At 40.3% G+C, this 20,731-nt stretch overlaps 3 protein-coding genes across 6 annotated transcripts; 2 read left to right on the top strand and 1 right to left on the bottom strand.

Moving 5' to 3' along the window:
- Window positions 1–82: 82 nt before the first annotated feature.
- Window positions 83–5,381, top strand: LOC147320531 (uncharacterized). Of its 4 annotated transcripts, XM_086308610.1 has the most exons (7): window positions 1,597–1,702; window positions 2,040–2,130; window positions 2,325–2,424; window positions 2,799–2,904; window positions 4,100–4,308; window positions 4,493–4,556; window positions 4,678–5,366. In XM_086308610.1, the coding sequence occupies exons 2-7, from the start codon at window positions 2,100–2,102 to the stop codon at window positions 4,714–4,716; spliced, it is 549 nt and encodes a 182-aa protein (XP_086164736.1). In that variant the 5' UTR covers window positions 1,597–1,702; window positions 2,040–2,099; the 3' UTR covers window positions 4,717–5,366. The 4 variants fall into 4 exon arrangements, with proteins under 4 accessions (XP_086164734.1, XP_086164733.1, XP_086164736.1 ...); XM_086308608.1 differs by lacking the exon at window positions 2,325–2,424 and having other exon boundaries at window positions 83–1,702; window positions 2,800–2,904; window positions 4,154–4,308; window positions 4,678–5,381; XM_086308607.1 differs by lacking the exon at window positions 2,325–2,424 and having other exon boundaries at window positions 979–1,702; window positions 2,800–2,904; window positions 4,678–5,371.
- Window positions 5,264–11,815, bottom strand: lipia (lipase, member Ia). Its single transcript, XM_086308606.1, has 11 exons — window positions 11,668–11,815; window positions 11,284–11,362; window positions 9,717–10,087; window positions 9,535–9,643; window positions 8,715–8,816; window positions 8,521–8,610; window positions 8,275–8,439; window positions 8,032–8,121; window positions 6,796–6,904; window positions 6,520–6,705; window positions 5,264–6,400 (listed from the first exon to the last, which is right to left on the bottom strand). The coding sequence occupies exons 2-11, from the start codon at window positions 11,339–11,341 to the stop codon at window positions 6,316–6,318; spliced, it is 1,365 nt and encodes a 454-aa protein (XP_086164732.1). The 5' UTR covers window positions 11,342–11,362; window positions 11,668–11,815; the 3' UTR covers window positions 5,264–6,315.
- A 1,554-nt stretch (window positions 11,816–13,369) lies between these two features.
- Window positions 13,370–20,030, top strand: LOC147320533 (choline-phosphate cytidylyltransferase B-like). Its single transcript, XM_086308611.1, has 8 exons — window positions 13,370–13,856; window positions 14,935–15,034; window positions 15,385–15,501; window positions 18,363–18,514; window positions 18,621–18,699; window positions 18,792–18,934; window positions 19,026–19,214; window positions 19,421–20,030. The coding sequence occupies exons 1-8, from the start codon at window positions 13,770–13,772 to the stop codon at window positions 19,655–19,657; spliced, it is 1,104 nt and encodes a 367-aa protein (XP_086164737.1). The 5' UTR covers window positions 13,370–13,769; the 3' UTR covers window positions 19,658–20,030.
- The last annotated feature ends 701 nt before the right edge of the window (window positions 20,031–20,731 follow it).

A 20,731-nucleotide genomic window follows, 5' to 3' on the forward strand; every position in this document is an offset into this window, starting at 1 on the left:
TTAAAAATAATACAATGATTTTCATACTGTGTAACCCTTTAATGAGTGCAAAGACCTCGGTGGATACAGGTTTTGGGAATCGATGCCACAAATGTTTAAATCAGATGCTGTAGATTTCCTGTTTTTGTTTGTTTTGTTTTTTTTCCTCCAGTTTCCTACAAAAATACAGACTATCCTGTAATTATACATTTAGAAAATAAGTGGGGTTTTTTCTTGTATTAGTCCTTTATTTATCTAGGTAAAAAATCTGATATTAAAAAACTGATTTCCAAGAGAGACCTGGCAACAAAAGTCAAAATACACGTACCACATAAGTATATAACATTTAAAACATACAATATCCCGTACAAACGTAAAGAATACACAATAACAGAACAAATTAAGAGCAACATTAAAAACAATCACACTGAGTAAAAGTTATTTTCTCTGAGGTTTATTTTAGTAATTCACAGAAAGTGTTCTTGTACCTTGGTGAAGTTTGAGTGGCAATGGGGGTTGGGGGTCTTTATTGATAGGAAAAGCTAATGAAAATACAGTAAAAAGTTCAAAATCTTCACATTTCCTAAAGCTGTACATTTGATAGGCTTTATTTTCACTTAAAATGTTAATGTAAATGGTTAAATATTACTGATATTAGCTGCTAAATATTGTACATCTTTTAAAGTTGGGGCACTGTGAAATTACAGTCATTAGGCATTATGACAAATGCCATGTCCTGAAGCAGTTTTTTCCACCTCAGAACAATTTTCATACAAATTTTTCCAGAGGTCCATCAGATCTAGAGAAAGCCATGTGTGCCTTTGTTAACCTTAGACTACAGCATTGTAAACAACTAGTGAATCATCTCTTACAACTATTCTAAAAATGCTGCAGCCAGACTACTAACTGCAACAAAAAAACCCGAGATCACATTACTCCAGTGTTAGCAGTCCTGCACCGGCTCCGTCCCTTACAAAGTAAAGTGATAGTACTTGTGTTTCAAGCTTTAAATGGTCTTGGTAGAAATGCATATGTACATATACTCCCTCAAGATTCTAACCTAATCATTCCTGACCCATCCTACAGCTGAAAGGTATACAAAAAGGGGGTCCTGGCTTTCATCTTGTGGCACTGACACTTTGGAATGACCTCCAAAGTGACCCCAGACAGCTTGATGCTTGCCTGAGGTCACTTTTTAAACCTAAGCTGAAGAAATATCTTTTTCTTCAAGCATTCGACAACAGCTGATCTCTGGAGCTGTGACAGGAGGACAGTCTGTTGTGTTATGCGAGTTGTGTGAATGTGTGTAGAGGGAGTTTGGAAACTCTTCTGTTTCCTCTTTCTTTTTTTTTACTCACCGTTTTACTAACTCATTCACAAGAATGTCCTTTTATGAAGACATTATTGCAAACCTTACGTGGATATGCCTCTCTAGCGTTTTGAAACGACTGTTTTGAAACAGCTTGTGAGAATTAAACTGAAGTTGTCAACCTTCTAGATTTTTTGTTTTTTTGCATCGTTTGTGCGTTTAAACAACTGTCAGCCGTCAGTCTGTGACGCCGCTGATATTTGGGAGCAGAATGGGGGGGCTCTGCTCTAAACTTAGACCGGACAGCACCACTCTTCATCGCAGCATACTCTGCAGACCACTGTGGATTACAATGGGTGGTGTCGAGTTACCGCAGATGCTGCTTTATCTCAGCGGCGAAGCTGGAAAAACAAGGTGAGCGTGCGCTCCGGATCGTGGCTTTAACTGACAATAATCTGGTAATTGGTTTAGTACGTTTACTAATCTGTCACTGTGCTCCCTACTCTGCACTGGCTCCAGCATGTGTTGCCCATTAGTTCACTGCTGTGGCATGAGAGAAACAGCTGCCTCTGCTCTTACACATTTAGTCTCTCTCTCACACTCACTGATAAAGAAATACTTCTGCTGCTGGGCTGATTCATGACAAAGAGCACAGATCTTTTAAAGAAGCAGCACGGTGTGAGACTGCACTGAGCTGACAGGTTTCTGTTGATTTGTGTCCCACTGACTTGCTCCCATTTGTCATTTGTAGATGTAGACTTAAGGGCACTGCAGGGTTTTTCTGTCTTTCACTGTATTCTTCTCTGTCACGATGGGCAGCTATAGTTCAGCCCTCATTCCCGGTAAGCCTTGCAACTATTGTTTGTTACATATATTGAAATGCTACTGTGCTCGGATGCTGCATGTCTGAGGCAGAATGTTAATCTAGACTTTGAAAATGTGCAAAAGAAGGAGCGAGATGTCTAAGAATGACCATTCAGTGACTTCCAAGCTCTGTGAGGTGTGTTTTAACATGTAATCTCCATTTCTCTCAAAGACACTGAGGAGTTTGTGTCAGTTGTGTCTATCACGGAGAAGCTGAATGCGCACGCAGCTCATGCTGTAGATGAGAGGTTACAGTCAGAGCTTCGGACTCTGGGAAGTATACATTTTTAATGAAAGCCATCTACAAGCCAAGCCATTCCATTTCTTAATCGTCCAGTTTGTTTATAGCTTGGTGCTGTGTTTGAAAAGAGTGTGTGGTGTGGTCTGCTTGTGTCACTCTGTCCTTGGGATAAATTTAACTTTTCTGAGCTGCCCCATACACACACAGAGAGACAAGTAGAGACGCAGAAGATATCTACTTTGACTCCTTACTTAAAACAAAGTTAAAAGGTACTTGCCCTGTAGTGAATCGGTCCCCTTTTTGAAAATCATCTTCTGGGACTAAGAAACACCAAAAGCTAGAACGACATGTCACCATTTAATGTATTTTACTCATCAGACGTCTCAAACTAGACTTTATTTTACAGGTAACACTCATGATGGAGGAGGAACGAAAGAAAACCCAGAGTGAAGTAAAGAATTCGCTGCCAGAAGGAACTCAACAAACAACTCAGAATGGATCCATCCCGCCTGTAAGTGCACTGCTCAAAAACTGAATGAAATTAACACTTTTTAATCAGAGCATAGCATCAAGATAATTAAACTTCTAGAATATTGACCAGAGGGAGGTTGTTAATCAGTTTCAGCTGTTTTGCTGTTAATAAAATTAACAACAGGTGCACTGAGGGCCAACAATGAGACACCAGGAATGGTTTTACATGGTGGAGGACACTGACATTTTTCCTGAGTGTTTTTTCACTAGTTTTGCATTTGCCTAGGGTCACTGTCACTACCAGTAGCATGAGACGACACCTGGACACTACATAGGTTGCACAGGTAGTCTAACTGCTCCAGGAAAGCACATCAAACAGGCAGTTACTCCTGGAAAGGAGCATAGAAGGTCCTTAACCTTCTGATCATCTGTGCAAAGAGGAACAGGATGAGCACTGCCAGCGCTACAACATGACCTCCAGCAGGCCACTGGTGTGAATGTCTCTGAGCAAACAATTAAACTGATTCATGAGGCTGGCCTGAGGGCCCAACGTCCTCCATGGAGCCAACTGGTATTTGCCTTAGAATACCACAATTGGCAGGTCCATCGCTGACCCCTTGTGCTTTTCACAGATGAGAGCAGGCTCACCCTGAGTGTGAGAAAGACGTGAAAGGCCCTGGAGAAGCTGTGGAGAATGCTATTCTGCCTGTAGTTCAACATGACTGGTTTGGTGGTGGGTCAAGGAGGCCTGGGGAGGCATATCCATGGAGGGGCACACAGACCTCTTCAGGCTAAAAGGCAGTACCCTGACAGCCGTTGGTTATCAAGTCCTTGGATTGTCAGACCCTATGTTGGTGCAGTGTTCCTGTGGGTTCCTCGTGGTGTTTCACAATGTGTTGAGAAAATGCAGACAGTTCCTCCTCCAGGGAAGATCCCACAGCACACCACACTTTGATGGGTGATGAGTGTCTTTGAATTCGGCCCTTTGTAGGTTGATCATTTTTATTTCTATTTCACAATGTGGCATCATCATTCATCATGCAGTCTTTATCAGTAGAAATATCAGCACAGTTTTTTCCCTCCCATTGAGATCTGATGTGTTTTCAAAGTGTTCCTTTCATTTTTATTAATTTTTTCGAGCAGTGTATAAAATAAAATGCTAAAGGTCGTACAATCCACAGCTGTTAAACTGCAGTAAATGACAACTTCTTATATTTCTTTTGTGTTTTCCACAGGCATTAGAAACCAAAACTATGCCCACAGAGTCTTTCTCCTCTCTCCTGCCAAAGGCTATCTCTGCTGTGCTGCACCCAGCTCCGCCTGCAGGCATCAACTCACAGCCCAGCAGAAATCCAGAAGGGCACGCCTCGCCAAACCTGGAACAACTGCAGACAGAGCTGAGAGACCTGAAGGGCCAGTTTGAACAGATGAAGACTCAGCACAAGTATGGCTGTCTTTCCCTAATTGCACATTAGCTATAAGTTGTAGACATCTGCACAGTTTTCTGTTTACCTGCTCATCCTCACTCTGGAGGGCATTTGACACTCCCAGCCCAGCATCAGTACCAACCAACTGTAGTTTCAGTCAGGTTTTTGCTGTGCTAATTTAACAACATTGTGTTATTCCAGCAAAGAAATCAAACTGCTGATGAATGAGCTGGATGAGGAGAAAAGGATTCGCTTAACGTTACAGGTAAAGTGGCCGAGGATAATAAAATTTAGTAACATCGTATTTCAATGGGCGTAAACACTTCAAGGTGGGAAGATTTATCATGATTTGATTTTTTTCAAAATCCAATTTTTTTCCGTTTTAGATGGAAATTCAGCGAATGAAGAAGCACATGTCTAAATGAGCAAAGACGACTATTCTTTCATCAGATTTCTGATTTACCGTTTCTTTTTGGACTGCTGAGTGGGCTGACCCAGAGGGCTTAATATTTTTACTGAGTCACTGGTGAAAGTGCAAAGATGGAAGCAGACATAAAGATGGAGGCTGCAGCAAACTGTCCTTTCCTTCTGGAGATGACCGGCGCAGTTACACATCAAACATCTTGTTTTTTTCTCGTCATGTCACCAAAGGCATTCATAAACATTCTTACCGGGGAACTGTAATCTCACATTTTGAGTTTTCCAGGAGATTTCACTCATCACCGTCCATTAAGACAATGATTGGTGGCAATATGTACTACGGCATAATTGAACTGCATTTTTATCCATTGTGACAGTGACTCAGAGAGAGAGAAGGATGAGAAATGACAAGCAGCAGTTCATTTACAGAGACTCAAGAGTTTGTTTATAATAATGTAATATGGATGAGCACACAGATTTTAGGCTTGTAAAAAGAAAAAAAAATAGCACTTGTTTTCTTTCTGATTGCACAAAGAATGTAAATTTACTGGGTGCTGATGTGCATTGTGTGTTTATTAAAAATAAATATAGTTACTACTGATATATGTATGTTGAAAATTTATATTGGCATAAAAAAGTAAACAGAAATAAAAGCAAAGACAAGCAACAAAAAACAAAAACAAAAGGCCTAAAGGGAATAAAATCTATCAGTCGTACATTATGTGTTCGACAGGGGCTGTCAACGTTAACGGGTTAACACAATTAACACAATTAAAAAAATTTGGTAAATGGCCTGCATTTGTATAGCGCTTTACGCAGTCCCTAAGGACCCCAGAGCGCTTTACACTACATTCAGTCATTCACCCATTCACACACACATTCACACACTGGCAATGGCAAGCTACATTGTAGCCACAGCTGCCCTGGGGCGCACTGACAGAGGCGAGGCTGCCGGACACTGGCGCCACCGGGCCCTCTGACCACCACCAGTAGGCAAACATGGGGTTAGTATCTTGCCCAGCCAGGAGGCAGCCTGGGATCGAACCACCGGCCTCCTGATTAGTGGCTGACCTGCTCTGCCACCTGAGCTACACCCATTTTAACGCAATTCACCCATCTGGAGCGTTAATCGCGTTAATCGTGACGCCACGTTAACGTTGACAGCCCTACTTTTCTATCAAAAAAGGTAAATATGTTAGTATTTTTTCACTCATTTGTGACAGATAATCTGTCTAATTCACATTACTGGTCTAGTCATCCATCTTCCACTTATCCAGTTCAGAGGTGCAGGGGGCCAACCAGTCTATCGCATTAACAACAGGGACGGACAACAGTCCACACTCAAAGTTACACCGACAGCCAACTTAGACTCAATCACCAGTTAACCCAACCCCCAAATAACTGTGGGACAGTGCAAACTGCACATAAAAGTCCCAGCGAGCCAGTTGGCTCAAACATAGACCTTCTTACTGTGAGGCAACATTGTGTTATTTTGTTTTGTTTTAGCAGTGCTGGTCTTTTCATGAACAATTCTGGAAGAACTGTAGAATCAGCCGAATCTCTCTCCATACATGCAGTGAAATGTTATGCAATTTTTCTCCCCTTTAGAAGTTGGATTCTTCACAGGGAATTGGCCTGAAGGTGACCTCTTTGTTCTCCTCGAGAAGGACGTCATATCGACACAGAGGCCTGTGAGGGGAAAAACCAGACACGTCGGTAAATCTACAGCTGGGAGATATAAGAAGTGCTTCAACAAAGAAACCAGCTGATGCTGCGTGTCATTTCTTAAAGGTAAAATTTTAGCATACCCCTGTGCTTTATTCCCTTTAGGTTCCAGGTTTTTGAGACGGATTCTGAGAATTCTGAGCTTACGTTTGGGCTGCAATACATTCCCAGTGGAGAATTTAACAGACACCTTTTCCACCCACTGAATGTCTTTGTCAAACGCAGCCAACAGCTTGGTGTCTGTGAACTTCTTGAAATTTAAGGATTTACTAATATGAGGGGGAAAAATACATTAGTTAGAGAAGGTAGTAACATGGAGATAAAGACAAATCTTGGCTATATATGCAGAGGAGACTTACTGGTCAATGGTTGCCTGTGCTTGTTTACCATTGCCATGAAGTTTAACAGTCAAGTATCCCCACTGCACATCCTTGTTCCATATCACCACATCTATCCTGTAGTTTGTCACTGAGCAAAGACATGACATTTTTTAATTCAAGTCTTTTGTTTTGAACTATAAAACACACTTAACCTGTCTTGCTTCTCTGGCTCATTCCCCATTTCAAGGGTTATAAACATAACTGTTCATTTAGATTTTTTATAAAAAAATAAATAAACAAATAAATTCCTCATGGCATAGAATCAACAAGGTGCTGGAAACATTCCTCTGAGATTTTGGTCCGCATTAACATCACAGCAAAACACAGTTACAGCAGATTTGTCAACTGCACATTAAGGATATAAAACTTTCGTTCCACCACATCCCAAAGGTGCTTTGTTGGATTGAGATCTGGTGACTGTGGAGGCCCTTTGAGAAGAGTGGACTAAATGTCATGCTCAAGAAACCAGTTTGTGATGATTTGAGCTTTTTGACACAGCGTGTTATCTTGCTGGAAGCAGTGGTCATAAAGGGATGGACATGGTCAGCAACAATAATCAGGTAGACTGTGACACTCAAACGATGCTTAGTTCATAATATGGGCTCCAAAGTGTGCCAAGAAGATATCCCACACACCATTACACCAGCACAATCTGGGATATCTCAAAAATAAGGCAGGAAAGATCAATATTATCATGTTGTTTATGCCAAATCTCACAGCAGACAACGACACTCCTGAGACCTGGTAATGTGTTTCCAATCTTCATTTGTCTAATTTTGGTGGACCTGTGCACACTTTAAACACAGTTCCCTTTTCTTAGCTGATAGGAGCAAGACTTTCTGATTCTGTTGCTGTGGCCCATTTGGTCTGACATGTTGCGAATTCAGAGATGCTTTTCTGCATACCTTTATTCGTAAAGAGTGGTTACTGTTGCTTTCCTAACAGCTCAAATCAGCCTGGTCATTCTACTCTGACCTCTGGCAAATGTAATAAATGCACCGAGATGCTGTCATGTGATTGACTAATTAAATATTTGCTTTAATAACAAGTTGAACAGGTGTACCTAATAAAGTGGCACATTAAAATGTGTTAAACCATTGAGAAAAGTATAGTTCTACCACTAGGTGGCAGTGCAGGCTGACAATCAGATTGTATGCTGTATTGAAATTAACGATTTTTTTATAGCTTACTGATCATTAGTAAACTGTTACTCACTGCAGTATGGAGATTTTTCGTTTGTTCTGAAGTAGGCCTTTGTTTGGTTCTGTTCCAGCAGGATGTCTTTCCATTTTATGACGTCATAACCTGAGTTAGGTTAAAACACCTGTGTCAGTGCTGAATAATACACTGTAAAATCTAAAGAAATAAAATACAAACTGGCAAAATGTGCATATTTGGATTTTCGTAACTGCCTGTTAGTTGACAGAAAATTTAATCTGTGTGTTTTTCATCACCAACCTAAAATAGGACATCCAGCATTACCAAACTGACTGCAGGTTAAGCATTTGCCATCCAGAAAGTCTTTATAGGACGAGCAGGGGTAGGTCCTGCTGGTACATGTGGCATTTATAGAGTCAATGAAGAGGAACACCGATCTCCGGTGGTCACATTTAAGATACTGTCCTTTTCAGGGATGAGAAAGTAAATTGTTAACATAAAGTTCAGTTCTTTATACCAAAAGTTTCTTAAACTTACTGATCTTACCTGAGAAAATAGTCTTTGGGCAGCCGGGTTGGTCTGCTCCTCCATTGGCGTAGAAATCAATGTGACCTAAAGGTTCCCTGAAACCCAGCACTGTAATATAACAATAACAAATTGACACATATACACAACGTGTATGCCTGTTTTGTGTAAAGAAAAGAAATTCTTCATAATAATAAATAAGGTGATTGACTGACAATCCATGTCTGTGTGCAAGGCATCCACAAACTGTGCATCTGAAGAGTCCAGTCGGTCCTCTGGGTTTTTGCCTTTGAACCCTGGCCCAGCAGGATCCAGTGCTGCAAACATCACAGTAGAAAACATCAGTCGAAAACAGAATGTTGACCTCACTTAAATATTCCGACAACACCTAGGACGAGCGCTTATCCCAGCTGACCTTCATAGCTGTCTCCTTTTCTCATTTTTTTCTACGTATCTTTTTTTTCATGTGACAGTTTTTCCCTGCTGTTTTAAACCAGATATTCTCAGTGAGCCTCCAGAGAATTAGCGTGATCTTTGAACGTCATCTCTCCTCAGGGAATTTTACCAAAACTGTGCCGCTTTTTTCATGGCGACTCCAACCCAGGCAAAACCCGAAGCACGGTATGTTCCTTTGAGTCCACAACTCAACCATGACAAATAACACATTGTTCATACACTCTGCAACTTTTATTAAACCCTTCAGCACCAGTGGCTTTATCTCCTTTTGCTATTAGTGACTTCTAAAGTTGGAAATCTAGGAATTAAAAGCTCAGTCAAGAGCCACTACAAAATGTCACCCTTAAGCACGTCAGCTTCCAAACGTCATGCAAACTTCTCAATGGGACAAGTTCTTAAGAAGTTTTCTTCTCCTTTAGATTGAGTCAAATAAGATTGTTCTTAAGACCTGAAACATAAATTAGGCTCGCTTTACTATTGGCCTGTTTTAGAGGGATTTAAAACAAGTAAAAATACCACTTCAGGTTTTAATTCTATATCAGGAAGTGGAAGTGACGTCAATGTAAGTGCCACTCTTACCTGTTATTCTTCCAATTTCTCCCTTCAAGTTAGCGCCCGTAAAGCCTGATATGTGAGCTCCTAGACTGACACCAATCATGTGGATGGAGCTCAGATCGGCTCCGTGCTCCTGAAAAAATATCAGTTTTAGAATTGCTAGACACTACACACTCTGACATTTGAAATCAGACAACTTGCCATACCTGCAACATATTAATCAAAGCTGTGATGTTGGATGCTACTTTGCGTGTGTTCTTCACTGCTTCCCAATATTTCAGAGTCGCAGCACCGTAGTTCCAGTCTACCACTATAATGTTTATGTCTTTCCTGACCAGCAGACGCTCAGTGAGCTTATCGAGCCATTCCGGTGGAGATCCAGTGGGCCGATACCCATGAATGATGAAGGTGGTCGGTTTTGACGCATTAAATTGGGGGTAGGCAGACAGGTCGGTGTGGGACATAAGGGTACCACATGTCCCATTTAATCTAGTGTATAGCAACAACCGAACTTTGAGGCTGGTACCAATGATTGAGTGACCAAGATTCAGATCGGTAAATTCATCGCATTTCTCAGCTGGTGAGAGATAAAAAACAAAACAAGACAGATGCATTCAGGTAAATAAGATATTATGTAATTGATCTCTGCAGACATTGCATGGGAAAGATTGCACAACATCTAAATACTATACGTCTAAACTTTGCGCCATCTTGAGAGGCATGTGTCATATATATATATATATATATATATATATATATATATATATATATATATATATATATATATATATATATACATACACACACTGAGTCAATGAATTGGACATCTCCAATTCATTGACTCAGTGTTGGAGCCTTTTGGAGGAGTTACTTGTTAAATACTGCTGCTTGCTTCATTGTGAATTCTACAAATGATTTAAAACAGGGCAGAACCCCAAAATCAAGGCCTCAAACCTGACATCACAGTGACTACTTCCATTCCTCATATCCAGTGTGTGTCTCATGTAATTTGTGGGACCTTTATGGATCTGACCAGCATAGATATTGTTGCTGTTGTAGATCTTGTCTTTTAATACTGCATTTTTAACGGGTTTTGAATTTGTATCGCTGCTACCTTGGCCACATGTTTCTCATAAGAGATTTAACATCAGTGTGACTAAAGCATGCAAACCATTTTTTTGTGATCACTTAGTGCCGAAAGCGTGTTTGTATAATATCTCAAACCAACATTGTGCTGATGTCATCTTGTGACATCAGTACTACTGGTTTCAGTGTGTAGTTCATTGTTCCTCATTACAAGTTTTCATGTCGCACTGACTCACTGAAACTTACTGCACCCAAGCTCAGGACACACCTCTGTACATATAACTATCTACTGCTAAGCAAATGCATATTTTAGACACGGACTTTGTAAGAACTTGAAATGATATCTAGATTATTCGATTGTTTAAAGATTTTATCACTGACAAGATGGTTATTTACTAAGATGAAAAGAAAAGTACAGAAATGTGTTTTTCAGTAACAGTTGCACATCAGCAGTGACTCCACTTACAGTAAAATTAGAAGAGGACCCTTAACTAATTCCAAGAAACAGCATTTCCTCAAATGCTGCTTGACTGAAAACTTGTGATACATTTTTGTCATATGTTTTGTGACCACAGCTGTACGTGTGTGCAAACACTGTACACACACACACACACACACACACACACACACACACACACCGCTGATATGTAAAGAAAGCCATTTACATTTTCATGATTTGTTTCCTACCTTTGCATATTTGAACAGTAACCAGCAGAAAGGTTATCAGATACTGCCACAGGAGCATGCTTTACACGGGCACTTTAAACTGAAATAGATTAATCAGTCTAGATCAGACTATTACATAAAAAGACATTTCAAACATTATCCTGTTCATAATATAACCACACAAACAAAACAGACGGTTCTCTTTCTCGAATACTTTACACTGTATCCTTAATTGGTTACTCATCTACCAAACAGGAGTCAGAAAAGAGCAGAAAAATATGTGTTTGCTCCTTGAACACCCTGAGACTGGTGATTTATAGAGCACGCCTTTTGTATAGTACAGGTTCTGCCTTTCTCCAAAGAATGTAAGAATATGAAATGTTTTTATTGTAATCAGAGTCTTACCTTCAATGCAGGGTAACGTGGTGTGTCAAAGCTCCTGAATGTTAGGTTATCCTGCGTTTGTACCTCCACATATTTGGAGGCCTTCAGTTCAGGAAGTGAGAGGAACAGCACAGCAATGCTCCCGCCCAGCATGCTTTCGCATAGATAACCACACCCCCTTACCCCAGGTCATTGTGTTCACAGGTGAGAAATTCCCATGAAATCGCTCCCCCTTCCTGTGTGATCACACCGGTTATGCTTGTTGCTGACTGAGATTATTCTGATCTGGAACCAAAAATCTAGCATTTGTTTTTCAAAGTGCTGCGATTTATCAGGGAGGAATAACAATGAAAGTGAAACATGTTCAAGGGATTTTCCACAAGTCACTTCTGGAAAACCAAGGCCAGTTGTTCATTATGAGCTCACCTCCATAAAGCAGTTAAAGATTTCCCAACACTTTATTGCGGATTACAGTACAGTAATTCGTAAAAGCAGACATATGTATGAGCTGATCATCCAATCTGTGGTTTGGTGAAACATTTCTTAAATTTCCACTGTGTGACCGACTATCTGACTCAAAGTTTCCTCTTTAGAAAAATAGTTCTACAATAAATAATTTGGACCTTTTGATAAAGTCTTAAATACCTTACAAATATTACAAAGATATAGATCACTGCATATCTTTGGTATCTCCTGAACATGCCACACACCCAAAGAGACTTTCAGCCTTGTTATCTCAGCCTTGTCACCAGTGCTTAGCGCTGCATTACTTTTAAAATGTGTTTTGTACAAAATCATTGGATTTACTCAAAAACAGCTCAGCTCAAAGTTAAAGTGAAACTAAAGAGAGCAGAGTTAAAGAAAAAAGGCAGATGTCTGATGGGAATATTAGTCATAAAAGTAGCCTGCTAGACAAACTGAAACTTTGACCAGATGTTAGCACTAAATGAAAAGTTATGTAATCACACTAGTCAGTGTTTTTCATATACTTGAACTGAAACAGAGTAGACAGAGTCACTGACTGGCTAAAACATTTTTTAGCAGCTAGCCTCCCTGAAAAGTCTTAGTTTTATTTATTTTTGTGTAGAAAATAATGTTTCGTGTGCAGCTTTAATAATAATAATGGATTGGATTTATGTAGCGCTTTTCAAGGCACCCAAAGCGCTTTACAATGCCACTATTCATTCACTCTCGCATTCACACACTGGTGGAGGCAAGCTACGGTTGTAGCCACAGCTGCCCTGGGGCAGACTGACAGAAGCAAGGCTGCCACATCGCGCCATCGGCCCCTCTGGCCAACACCAGTAGGGTAAAGTGTCTTGCCCAAGGACACAACGACCAGGACAGAGAGCCCGGGGATCAAACCGGCGACCTTCCGGTTACAGATACGCTTCCCAACCCCCTGAGCCACGGTCGTGTTTGTGTGTGTTACATAGGGAAACACTTCAGCACCAAAAAGCTGCATGAGTTCCTCTTTAGAAAACCAGGATGTGCATTGTGTGCTATAATGCACAAGAAAGAAAGGATATTATTGATTTTAAGATATACACAGATTTCTGCCACTGTGGCTAACTTTTAACAACTCTGAGAAATGCCGGGACTCACTGTCCCCTGTGTTTGGTTCCAAAGGCTGGTAGTGTCTGACCTCCCATTACAGCTTCATAGTTTATCTTGAATGGCTTTCTCAGAAAAAATTACAGTGTTACGTATGCAGCCGCTATTCTTTATGTTAAAACGTAAGGAATAAAAATTTGAAAAATGGTAAAAAAAAAAAAAAAAGCAAGCATATTTTTACAGATGTGTACTAAAATGTTAAAGAGCTGGACTTTCAGTGGATCAACACTCGCTGGATCATGCTGCTGCTGCCACCGCACAAATAAAGGGAAAGTCTTTCCAAGCTCAGCATTGATTGCAAATGCAATCTACATTTCTGAAAGCCTTTACCACTGTGGCCTGAACTTTGCCCGCTATGTTATCCTGTCATCAGGGTCAGGCAGGGTGATAGGATGTATACTTCAACAGACACACAGCTTTAGAGATCCTTCCCTTGCAGTAGTAGGGCTGACAGAGAGGAGCACCAGGCTTGTGCAGTGTTATTGTTGGCTGAAAAAAGAACATCCCAGATGGCTCGCAGGAGACGAGGCCGTGGCGGCAATGGACAGCACCATCAACAGGCTGCCGCGCACAATCAAAGAGGAGGCCCTCGCAGGGTAAGCCTGCTTCTGTCATTAGCAAAGAGAACCAACTGCACACTGTTTTTCAAATAATAAACAACAGGGAGCCCCACGAGATCCCCTCTTATTTTGTTTTTGTGAATATATTTAGAGGACACTATAATGAAGTGAGGTATATCTCTGCCTTATACTGCATTATTATTTAACATGCTTTGAATATTACTGAGGTAATCTTTTCCACTGTGGTTATATGACTGGGATAAGTTAACCGATTAACTCCGTGGAACAGCATGACTCATGTCTGCAGTAGCAATAATTAATGTCAAAAGGAATTAAAGACTTAACACGAAAACAATAATTATTTATTCGAATTTTAATTCTTACATTTATGTCCGATGTGGAAATATGCTGGCTTGTGCGTCAGTATGTGTATAAGCCATGAAGGCTGAGATCAGAATACAAGACAAAAATTAAGAAGCATAGGAGCATGTTGCTAATGTTTACAAGGTCAAATTAATATTTTGCACTGGTATACTAACCAATCATATATTTGAACACAACTCAGGGAGCAAAAGACACTTAAAAAGAGATCAAGAGTTTAAAGTATATCTTTCAGCACACCAAAGGATAAAGGTGGACATGCATGCAACACAAAGTCTATAGCATCTTTGAACATCCATGTGCTAAAATTGGTTAAAAAAAAACTACCTTTAAGTTATTATCATACAGAGAGGAGGCACAACCTGCAAACTTACCACATCTCATATATTTCTATTATAAGTAATTCACTTAAATGCTTTAATTTTCTAAAGTGTTCCTGTATACTGTCTTACAGTTTCTGTTTTTATGAACCCCGGTGTTTATCAAATGCAACATGACTATACCAATAACATCCACTTCTGGGCAGAAGTCTGAACACGTGCAAGAGATTGGATAAACTTGAAACACGAGCAGTTAGGAATGAAGCAAGAGGGAACATGTTTCGTCAGTAATTACACATAGTTTTGTGTCATATAATGTATTCTGGCGACCTGTAAAATTGAAATGATTTTGAGAACAGATGACTTTTTGCACCAACTGTATCTGAATGTCTCCATCTGGTCTTTGTGTTCAGACTCCACGGGAGCCAGCAGATTTTGCCAAGTCTACAGGTTTTGAATCTGATATCCCACATGACAAGCTCACCATTGCTCAAGCACGGAGGGGGACACCAGGTTGCACTTATCACCACCTTTTTAAAAAAAACTCTGAATACACAGGGAAGATAATTCGGAAAAGAAAAGTTAACCCAAGATGTTTTGCTGTGCTGTAATTGTCTGATATCAGTTATAAAAAAGTGATTTCATTATCAGCATTGTTACATAACTGCCAGTTATTTTGATGATTCAGGGTTTGATCACAGCTGTGAATCTGACTGAGTGACAAATCAGCAAAATAATGATTAACTAACAATTAAAAGCATCACTGTGTCATTAGAATTCCATATTTGTAACAGCAAAAATATAAACTGCTCCAGTTTTATGTCATGACATGACTGCATTTAAAGACCACCCTTCATGTTTAGCTAACCGCCCCGTGAGAGTCTACGCTGATGGAATCTTTGATCTTTTCCATTCGGGACATGCTCGAGCTCTGATGCAGGCAAAGAATGTGTTCCCAAACACTCATCTTATAGTAGGAGGTAAAGTATGCCTTTCATTCACTCGCCACAGTAACGCATGCACAAAGTAACACTCTTTAACCTTCAGGGTCATGAAAATAGACAGAGAAGGCCTCCAAAGAGTCACGTGTACACAGCAGTGAAAAAGCATTTGCCTCCTTCCCGATATCTTTTTTTTTTTTTTTTTTTTGCATATTTGTCACACTCACATGTTTCAGGTCATCAAAGTAATTTTAATATTAAACAAAGACAACTCGAATAAATATAAATGCAGTTATTAAATGATGATTTCATTCAGTAAGTGAAGAACATTCTCCAAACCTTCCTGATTGTGTGTGAAAATACTTCCATTGTTAAATCTTAAAGTAAGTGTGACTAACTAGTGAAAAACTGAAGTATCAGTATGGAAAGATTTACAAAGCCATTTCTAAAGCTTTGGGACTTCAGTGAACCACTGTGAGAGCCATTATACACAAATACAGAAAACTCGGAAAAGCAGTTGCCCTTCTTAGGAGTGTCCAGCATACCAAAAGTGAAGATTGACAACTCATCCAGGAGGTCACAAAAGACTCCAGAACAACATCTGGGGAAGTGCAGGGTCATGGTTTTAATCAAACAAAGTTTCATCTCACATTGTGATGACCCCCCCAAAACCTTTGGAGAAATATTCTGTGCACTGACAAAGGAAATCTTGAACTTTTTGGAAGGTTTGAGTCTTGTTACATCGGACATGAAACTAACAATTTCATAAAAAGAACATCAACACATGGTAGTGGTAGTGTGATGGTCTAGGGCTGCTTTGCTGCTTCAAGACCTACCTGGAAGACTTGAAGGAACCCTGAATTCTGCTCTCTGCTATCAGTTTCTTCTTCAGCTATCTGAAGGAGAATGTCCATCTATTACAGGGAGTGCAGAATTATTAGGCAAATGAGTATTTTGTCCACATCATCCTCTTCATGCATGTTGTCTTACTCCAAGCTGTATAGGCTCGAAAGCCTACTACCAATCAAGCATATTAGGTGATGTGCATCTCTGTAATGAGAAGGGGTGTGGTCTAATGACATCAACACCCTATATCAGGTGTGCATAATTATTAGGCAACGTCCTTTCCTTTGGCAAAATGGGTCAAAAGAAGGACTTGACGGGCTCAGAAAAGTCAAAAATAGTGAGATATCTTGCAGAGGGATGCAGCAGTCTCAAAATCGCAAAGCTTCTGAAGCGTGATCATCGAACAATCAAGCGTTTCATTCAAAATAGTCAACAGGGTCGCAAGAAGCGTGTGGAAAAACCAAGGCGCAAAATAACTGCCCATGAACTGAGAAAAGTCAAGCGTGCAGCTGCCAAGATGCCACTTGCCACCAGTTTGGCCATATTTCAGAGCTGCAACATCACTGGAGTGCCCAAAAGCACAAGGTGTGCAATACTCAGAGACATGGCCAAGGTAAGAAAGGCTGAAAGACGACCACCACTGAACAAGACACACAAGCTGAAACGTCAAGACTGGGCCAAGAAATATCTCAGGACTGGTTTTTCTAAGGTTTTATGGACTGATGAAATGAGAGTGAGTCTTGATGGGCCAGATGGATGGGCCCGTGGCTGGATTGGTAAAGGGCAGAGAGCTCCAGTCCGACTCAGACGCCAGCAAGGTGGAGGTGGAGTACTGGTTTGGGCTGGTATCATCAAAGATGAGCTTGTGGGGCCTTTTCGGGTTGAGGATGGAGTCAAGCTCAACTCCCAGTCCTACTGCCAGTTTCTGGAAGACACCTTCTTCAAGCAGTGGTACAGGAAGAAGTCTGCATCCTTCAAGAAAAACATGATTTTCATGCAGGACAATGCTCCATCACACGCGTCCAAGTACTCCACAGCGTGGCTGGCAAGAAAGGGTATAAAAGAAGAAAAACGAATGACATGGCCTCCTTGTTCACCTGATCTGAACCCCATTGAGAACCTGTGGTCCATCATCAAATGTGAGATTTACAAGGAGGGAAAACAGTACACCTCTCTGAACAGTGTCTGGGAGGCTGTGGTTGCTGCTGCACGCAATGTTGATGGTGAACAGATCAAAACACTGACAGAATCCATGGATGGCAGGCTTTTGAGTGTCCTTGCAAAGAAAGGTGGCTATATTGGTCGCTGATTTGTTTTTGTTTTGTTTTTGAATGTCAGAAATGTATATTTGTGAATGTGGAGATGTTATATTGGTTTCACTGGTAAAAATAAATGATTGAAATGGGTATATATTTGTTTTTTGTTAAGTTGCCTAATATTTATGCACAGTAATAGTCACCTGCACACACAGATATCCCCCTAAAATAGCTAAAACTAAAAACAAACTAAAAACTACTTCCAAAAACATTCAGCTTTGATATTAATGAGTTTTTTGGGTTCATTGAGAACATGGTTGTTGTTCAATAATAAAATTATTCCTCAAAAATACAACTTGCCTAATAATTCTGCACTCCCTGTAGTTTGTTTCCCAAAGCTCACTTAGGTTATGCAGTAGGACAGTGATCCGAAACAATCTGCCGTGGCGTAACGTTTAACGGGCCATTCATGGTAGAAAATCCTCCAGTGTGGCCAAATTCAAACAATTCTGCAAAGAAGAGTGGACCCAAATTCCTCCATAGCGAAAGACTGATCTTAATGCTTCATTGTTTATGGAAAAATTACTTCTTCACACAGGGCCAGATAAGGTCGGATAGCTTTTTACCATTAATAAACGAAAACATCATTTAAAAACTGCATTATGTATTTACTCAGGTTAACTTGTCCAGTATTAAAATTAGTTTGATGATCTGAAACATGTCAGTGTGGCAAATATGGAAAAAAAAGAAAAAAGAAATCAGGAAGGAGGCAAGCACTGAAAATCTCTGTGTTCCTAGTGTGCAGCGATGAACTCACTCACAAGTTTAAGGGCTATACGGTGATGACAGAGGACGAACGCTACGAAGCCCTCAGGCACTGCCGTTACGTTGACGAGGTAGTGCGGGATGCACCCTGGAGTCTTACACCAGAATTCCTCAAGAAACATAAGGTCAAAGGTCACACAGTAACTTTAAACACAGCTTCCTATAATGTCATAAAGTGTTAAAGCTATACGGTGTCCAAACTGTCTGTAGACCGTTCTGTTGCATTCATAGATTGACTTTGTGGCCCATGATGATATACCTTACACCTCCGCTGGATCAGAGGACGTCTACAAACACATCAAGGAAGCAGGTGAAGATTCATGCAACGTTAAAATAAATTCTAGTTGTCTTCTTTCTCATAATTAATTACACATATTTAAAGTATTTGTGTGTTCATGTCAGGAATGTTTGTGGCCACTCAGAGGACGGAGGGCATCTCCACATCCGATCTGATCACTCGTATCGTTCGTAATTACGACATGTATGTCAGACGCAACCTGCAAAGAGGGTACACAGCCCGTGAGCTAAATGTTGGCTTCATTAATGTAAGAAAATATTTCATTTTTAATCAAACTTAAAAGGAAAAAAAGGCTGTAAATACAAAATTAGACACAAATGCACCTTACTTTATTTCAGGAGAAAAAGTACCGGCTCCAGAACCAGGTGGACAAGATGAAAGAGACAGTCCGTACGGTGGAGGAAAAGTCGAAACATTTTGTCTACAGGGTGGAAGAGAAGAGCCAGGACCTCATCCACAAATGGGAAGAGAAGTCACGGGAATTCATTGGCAACTTTCTGGAGCTTTTCGGACCAGATGGAGCATGGGTATGTTCACTCTCACCATAAAAACGTCACACACTAACTGTAGCACAAGATTTAATTTCAGTCTTCTTAACTAGAAAAAAGTCTGTGTGTGAGCAAAAACAAGCACGTCTTCATAAACTGAATCACAAGAGGCATTCTTTAAATCACTGCAACAGAACATAGCATTACACACAGTGAAAATCTGATCTGTGTCTGCCCTTGTTTAGCATGCAATTCAGGAGAGAAGTGGCCGTATGCTCCAGGCCCTGTCACCCTACTCTTCGCCCCATGGCTCACCAAGCAGCAGTCCCACCAGAAGACGCTCAGTTTCTTCTGACTCCACCCCCTCTTCTGCAACTGCCTCCCCACCTTCCTCTCCATCTTCCCACTCTTCAACTAAAAAGGGGAGACGTTCACGCTCGTCACCGAAAGTTGCCTCTATAAACAGCAAGCATGCACAATGAGCTCCTCATTTGTCCTCTTGCAGTCTATTTGCCATTCATTTGGAAGAAAATGTTCTGAAAGGAGGCTATTAATTATAACTAGCAACTAAAAATGAAAATATTTAATTTATTAGGGGTGTATTTAAGTCCAACGTCATGTACATAATGTGTGTGTACAGAAAAGAAAAGAAAAACAACATTAAAATTTTGTTTGGATGTCATCTTGTATTATCATTTGTGTTTCTTTCATACAACACTAAATGTAATGGAGCACATGCTCATCTTCAAAACAATAAAAATCTTGAGTGTCGGTGAGGTTCTCCACCTAAAACTGTAATGTACTACACTGAAACTTTTGCTTTGTATTGGCAAACTAAGGCAATTTCATGATGGTGTAAGGAAGACTTAATAAATAAAGGTTTAAGCAGTTTTATAGAAATAAAATAGGTCAGTCACAGAATGTATTTATTTAACAATTTCCTTCTTATCACTCTCCCAAAGTAAAAAGAAGTAAATAAGAAGTAAAAAACCTTAATAATCAAATAAGCCTCTATGAGCGAGCATTTGGCAACATTACGAAGGAAAAACCCTCTTAACAGGAAGAAACCTCCGGTAGAAAAACGATCAGGGAGCGGCACCCTGGGGGGGAATAAGACAGGATAATTGCATTCACCAACATTCGCTTCTTCAGTTCTTTTGTGCACTGTCCATTGCTTTAAATGGCTAACCCCAGGTATTTAAACTCCCGCCTCCCTCTTATTCACACACCCGTCTTGCCCAGCTAGCACCAAGCGAAAAAAAGAATCAATAAAAAAGAGAAAGACAATTAAGGCATCTAGCAAATTAGGAGTGGAGACTAAAATTACTTAATTGCAAACAGGTGGACAGACACCGAGCTCCAAAACAATGGTTAACTGTGCTCCACAACTTCACACAGCATTGTGTTTCTCTGCCCCCAGCTGGACAAAATAATAAATGAACAAACAAATGAAACCTTTGACCTATTCTGTTTGACTTTTTTTCTGGTTTACTAAACCTAATGAGTGCCCTAAAATTGCTTGTTTTTTGTTTATTTTCAACATATTCTTACTCATA

This window comes from Aulonocara sp. 'chitande type north' Nkhata Bay, linkage group LG10 (genome assembly GCF_057382095.1).
Source record: "Aulonocara sp. 'chitande type north' Nkhata Bay isolate Kocher_YH1m ecotype deep benthic linkage group LG10, A_spYH_male_GT1.1, whole genome shotgun sequence".
Taxonomy (NCBI): domain Eukaryota; kingdom Metazoa; phylum Chordata; class Actinopteri; order Cichliformes; family Cichlidae; genus Aulonocara; species Aulonocara sp. 'chitande type north' Nkhata Bay.

Coding starts and splice junctions, on each gene's coding strand:
- LOC147320531 (XM_086308607.1), top strand. CDS start 1,560: ATGGGGGGGCTCTGCTCTAAACTTAGACCGGACAGCACCACTCTTCAT. Junction 2,905..4,099: donor AGAATGGATCCATCCCGCCT/GTAAGTGCACTG, acceptor TGTTTTCCACAG/GCATTAGAAACCAAAACTAT. Junction 4,557..4,677: donor GGATTCGCTTAACGTTACAG/GTAAAGTGGCCG, acceptor TTTCCGTTTTAG/ATGGAAATTCAGCGAATGAA.
- lipia (XM_086308606.1), bottom strand. CDS start 11,341: ATGCTCCTGTGGCAGTATCTGATAACCTTTCTGCTGGTTACTGTTCAA. Junction 8,817..9,534: donor AGAAATTGGAAGAATAACAG/GTAAGAGTGGCA, acceptor TGATGTTTGCAG/CACTGGATCCTGCTGGGCCA. Junction 6,706..6,795: donor GCACAGGCAACCATTGACCA/GTAAGTCTCCTC, acceptor CCCTCATATTAG/TAAATCCTTAAATTTCAAGA.
- LOC147320533 (XM_086308611.1), top strand. CDS start 13,770: ATGGCTCGCAGGAGACGAGGCCGTGGCGGCAATGGACAGCACCATCAA. Junction 18,515..18,620: donor AATTCCTCAAGAAACATAAG/GTCAAAGGTCAC, acceptor TTGCATTCATAG/ATTGACTTTGTGGCCCATGA. Junction 18,700..18,791: donor CAAACACATCAAGGAAGCAG/GTGAAGATTCAT, acceptor TGTTCATGTCAG/GAATGTTTGTGGCCACTCAG.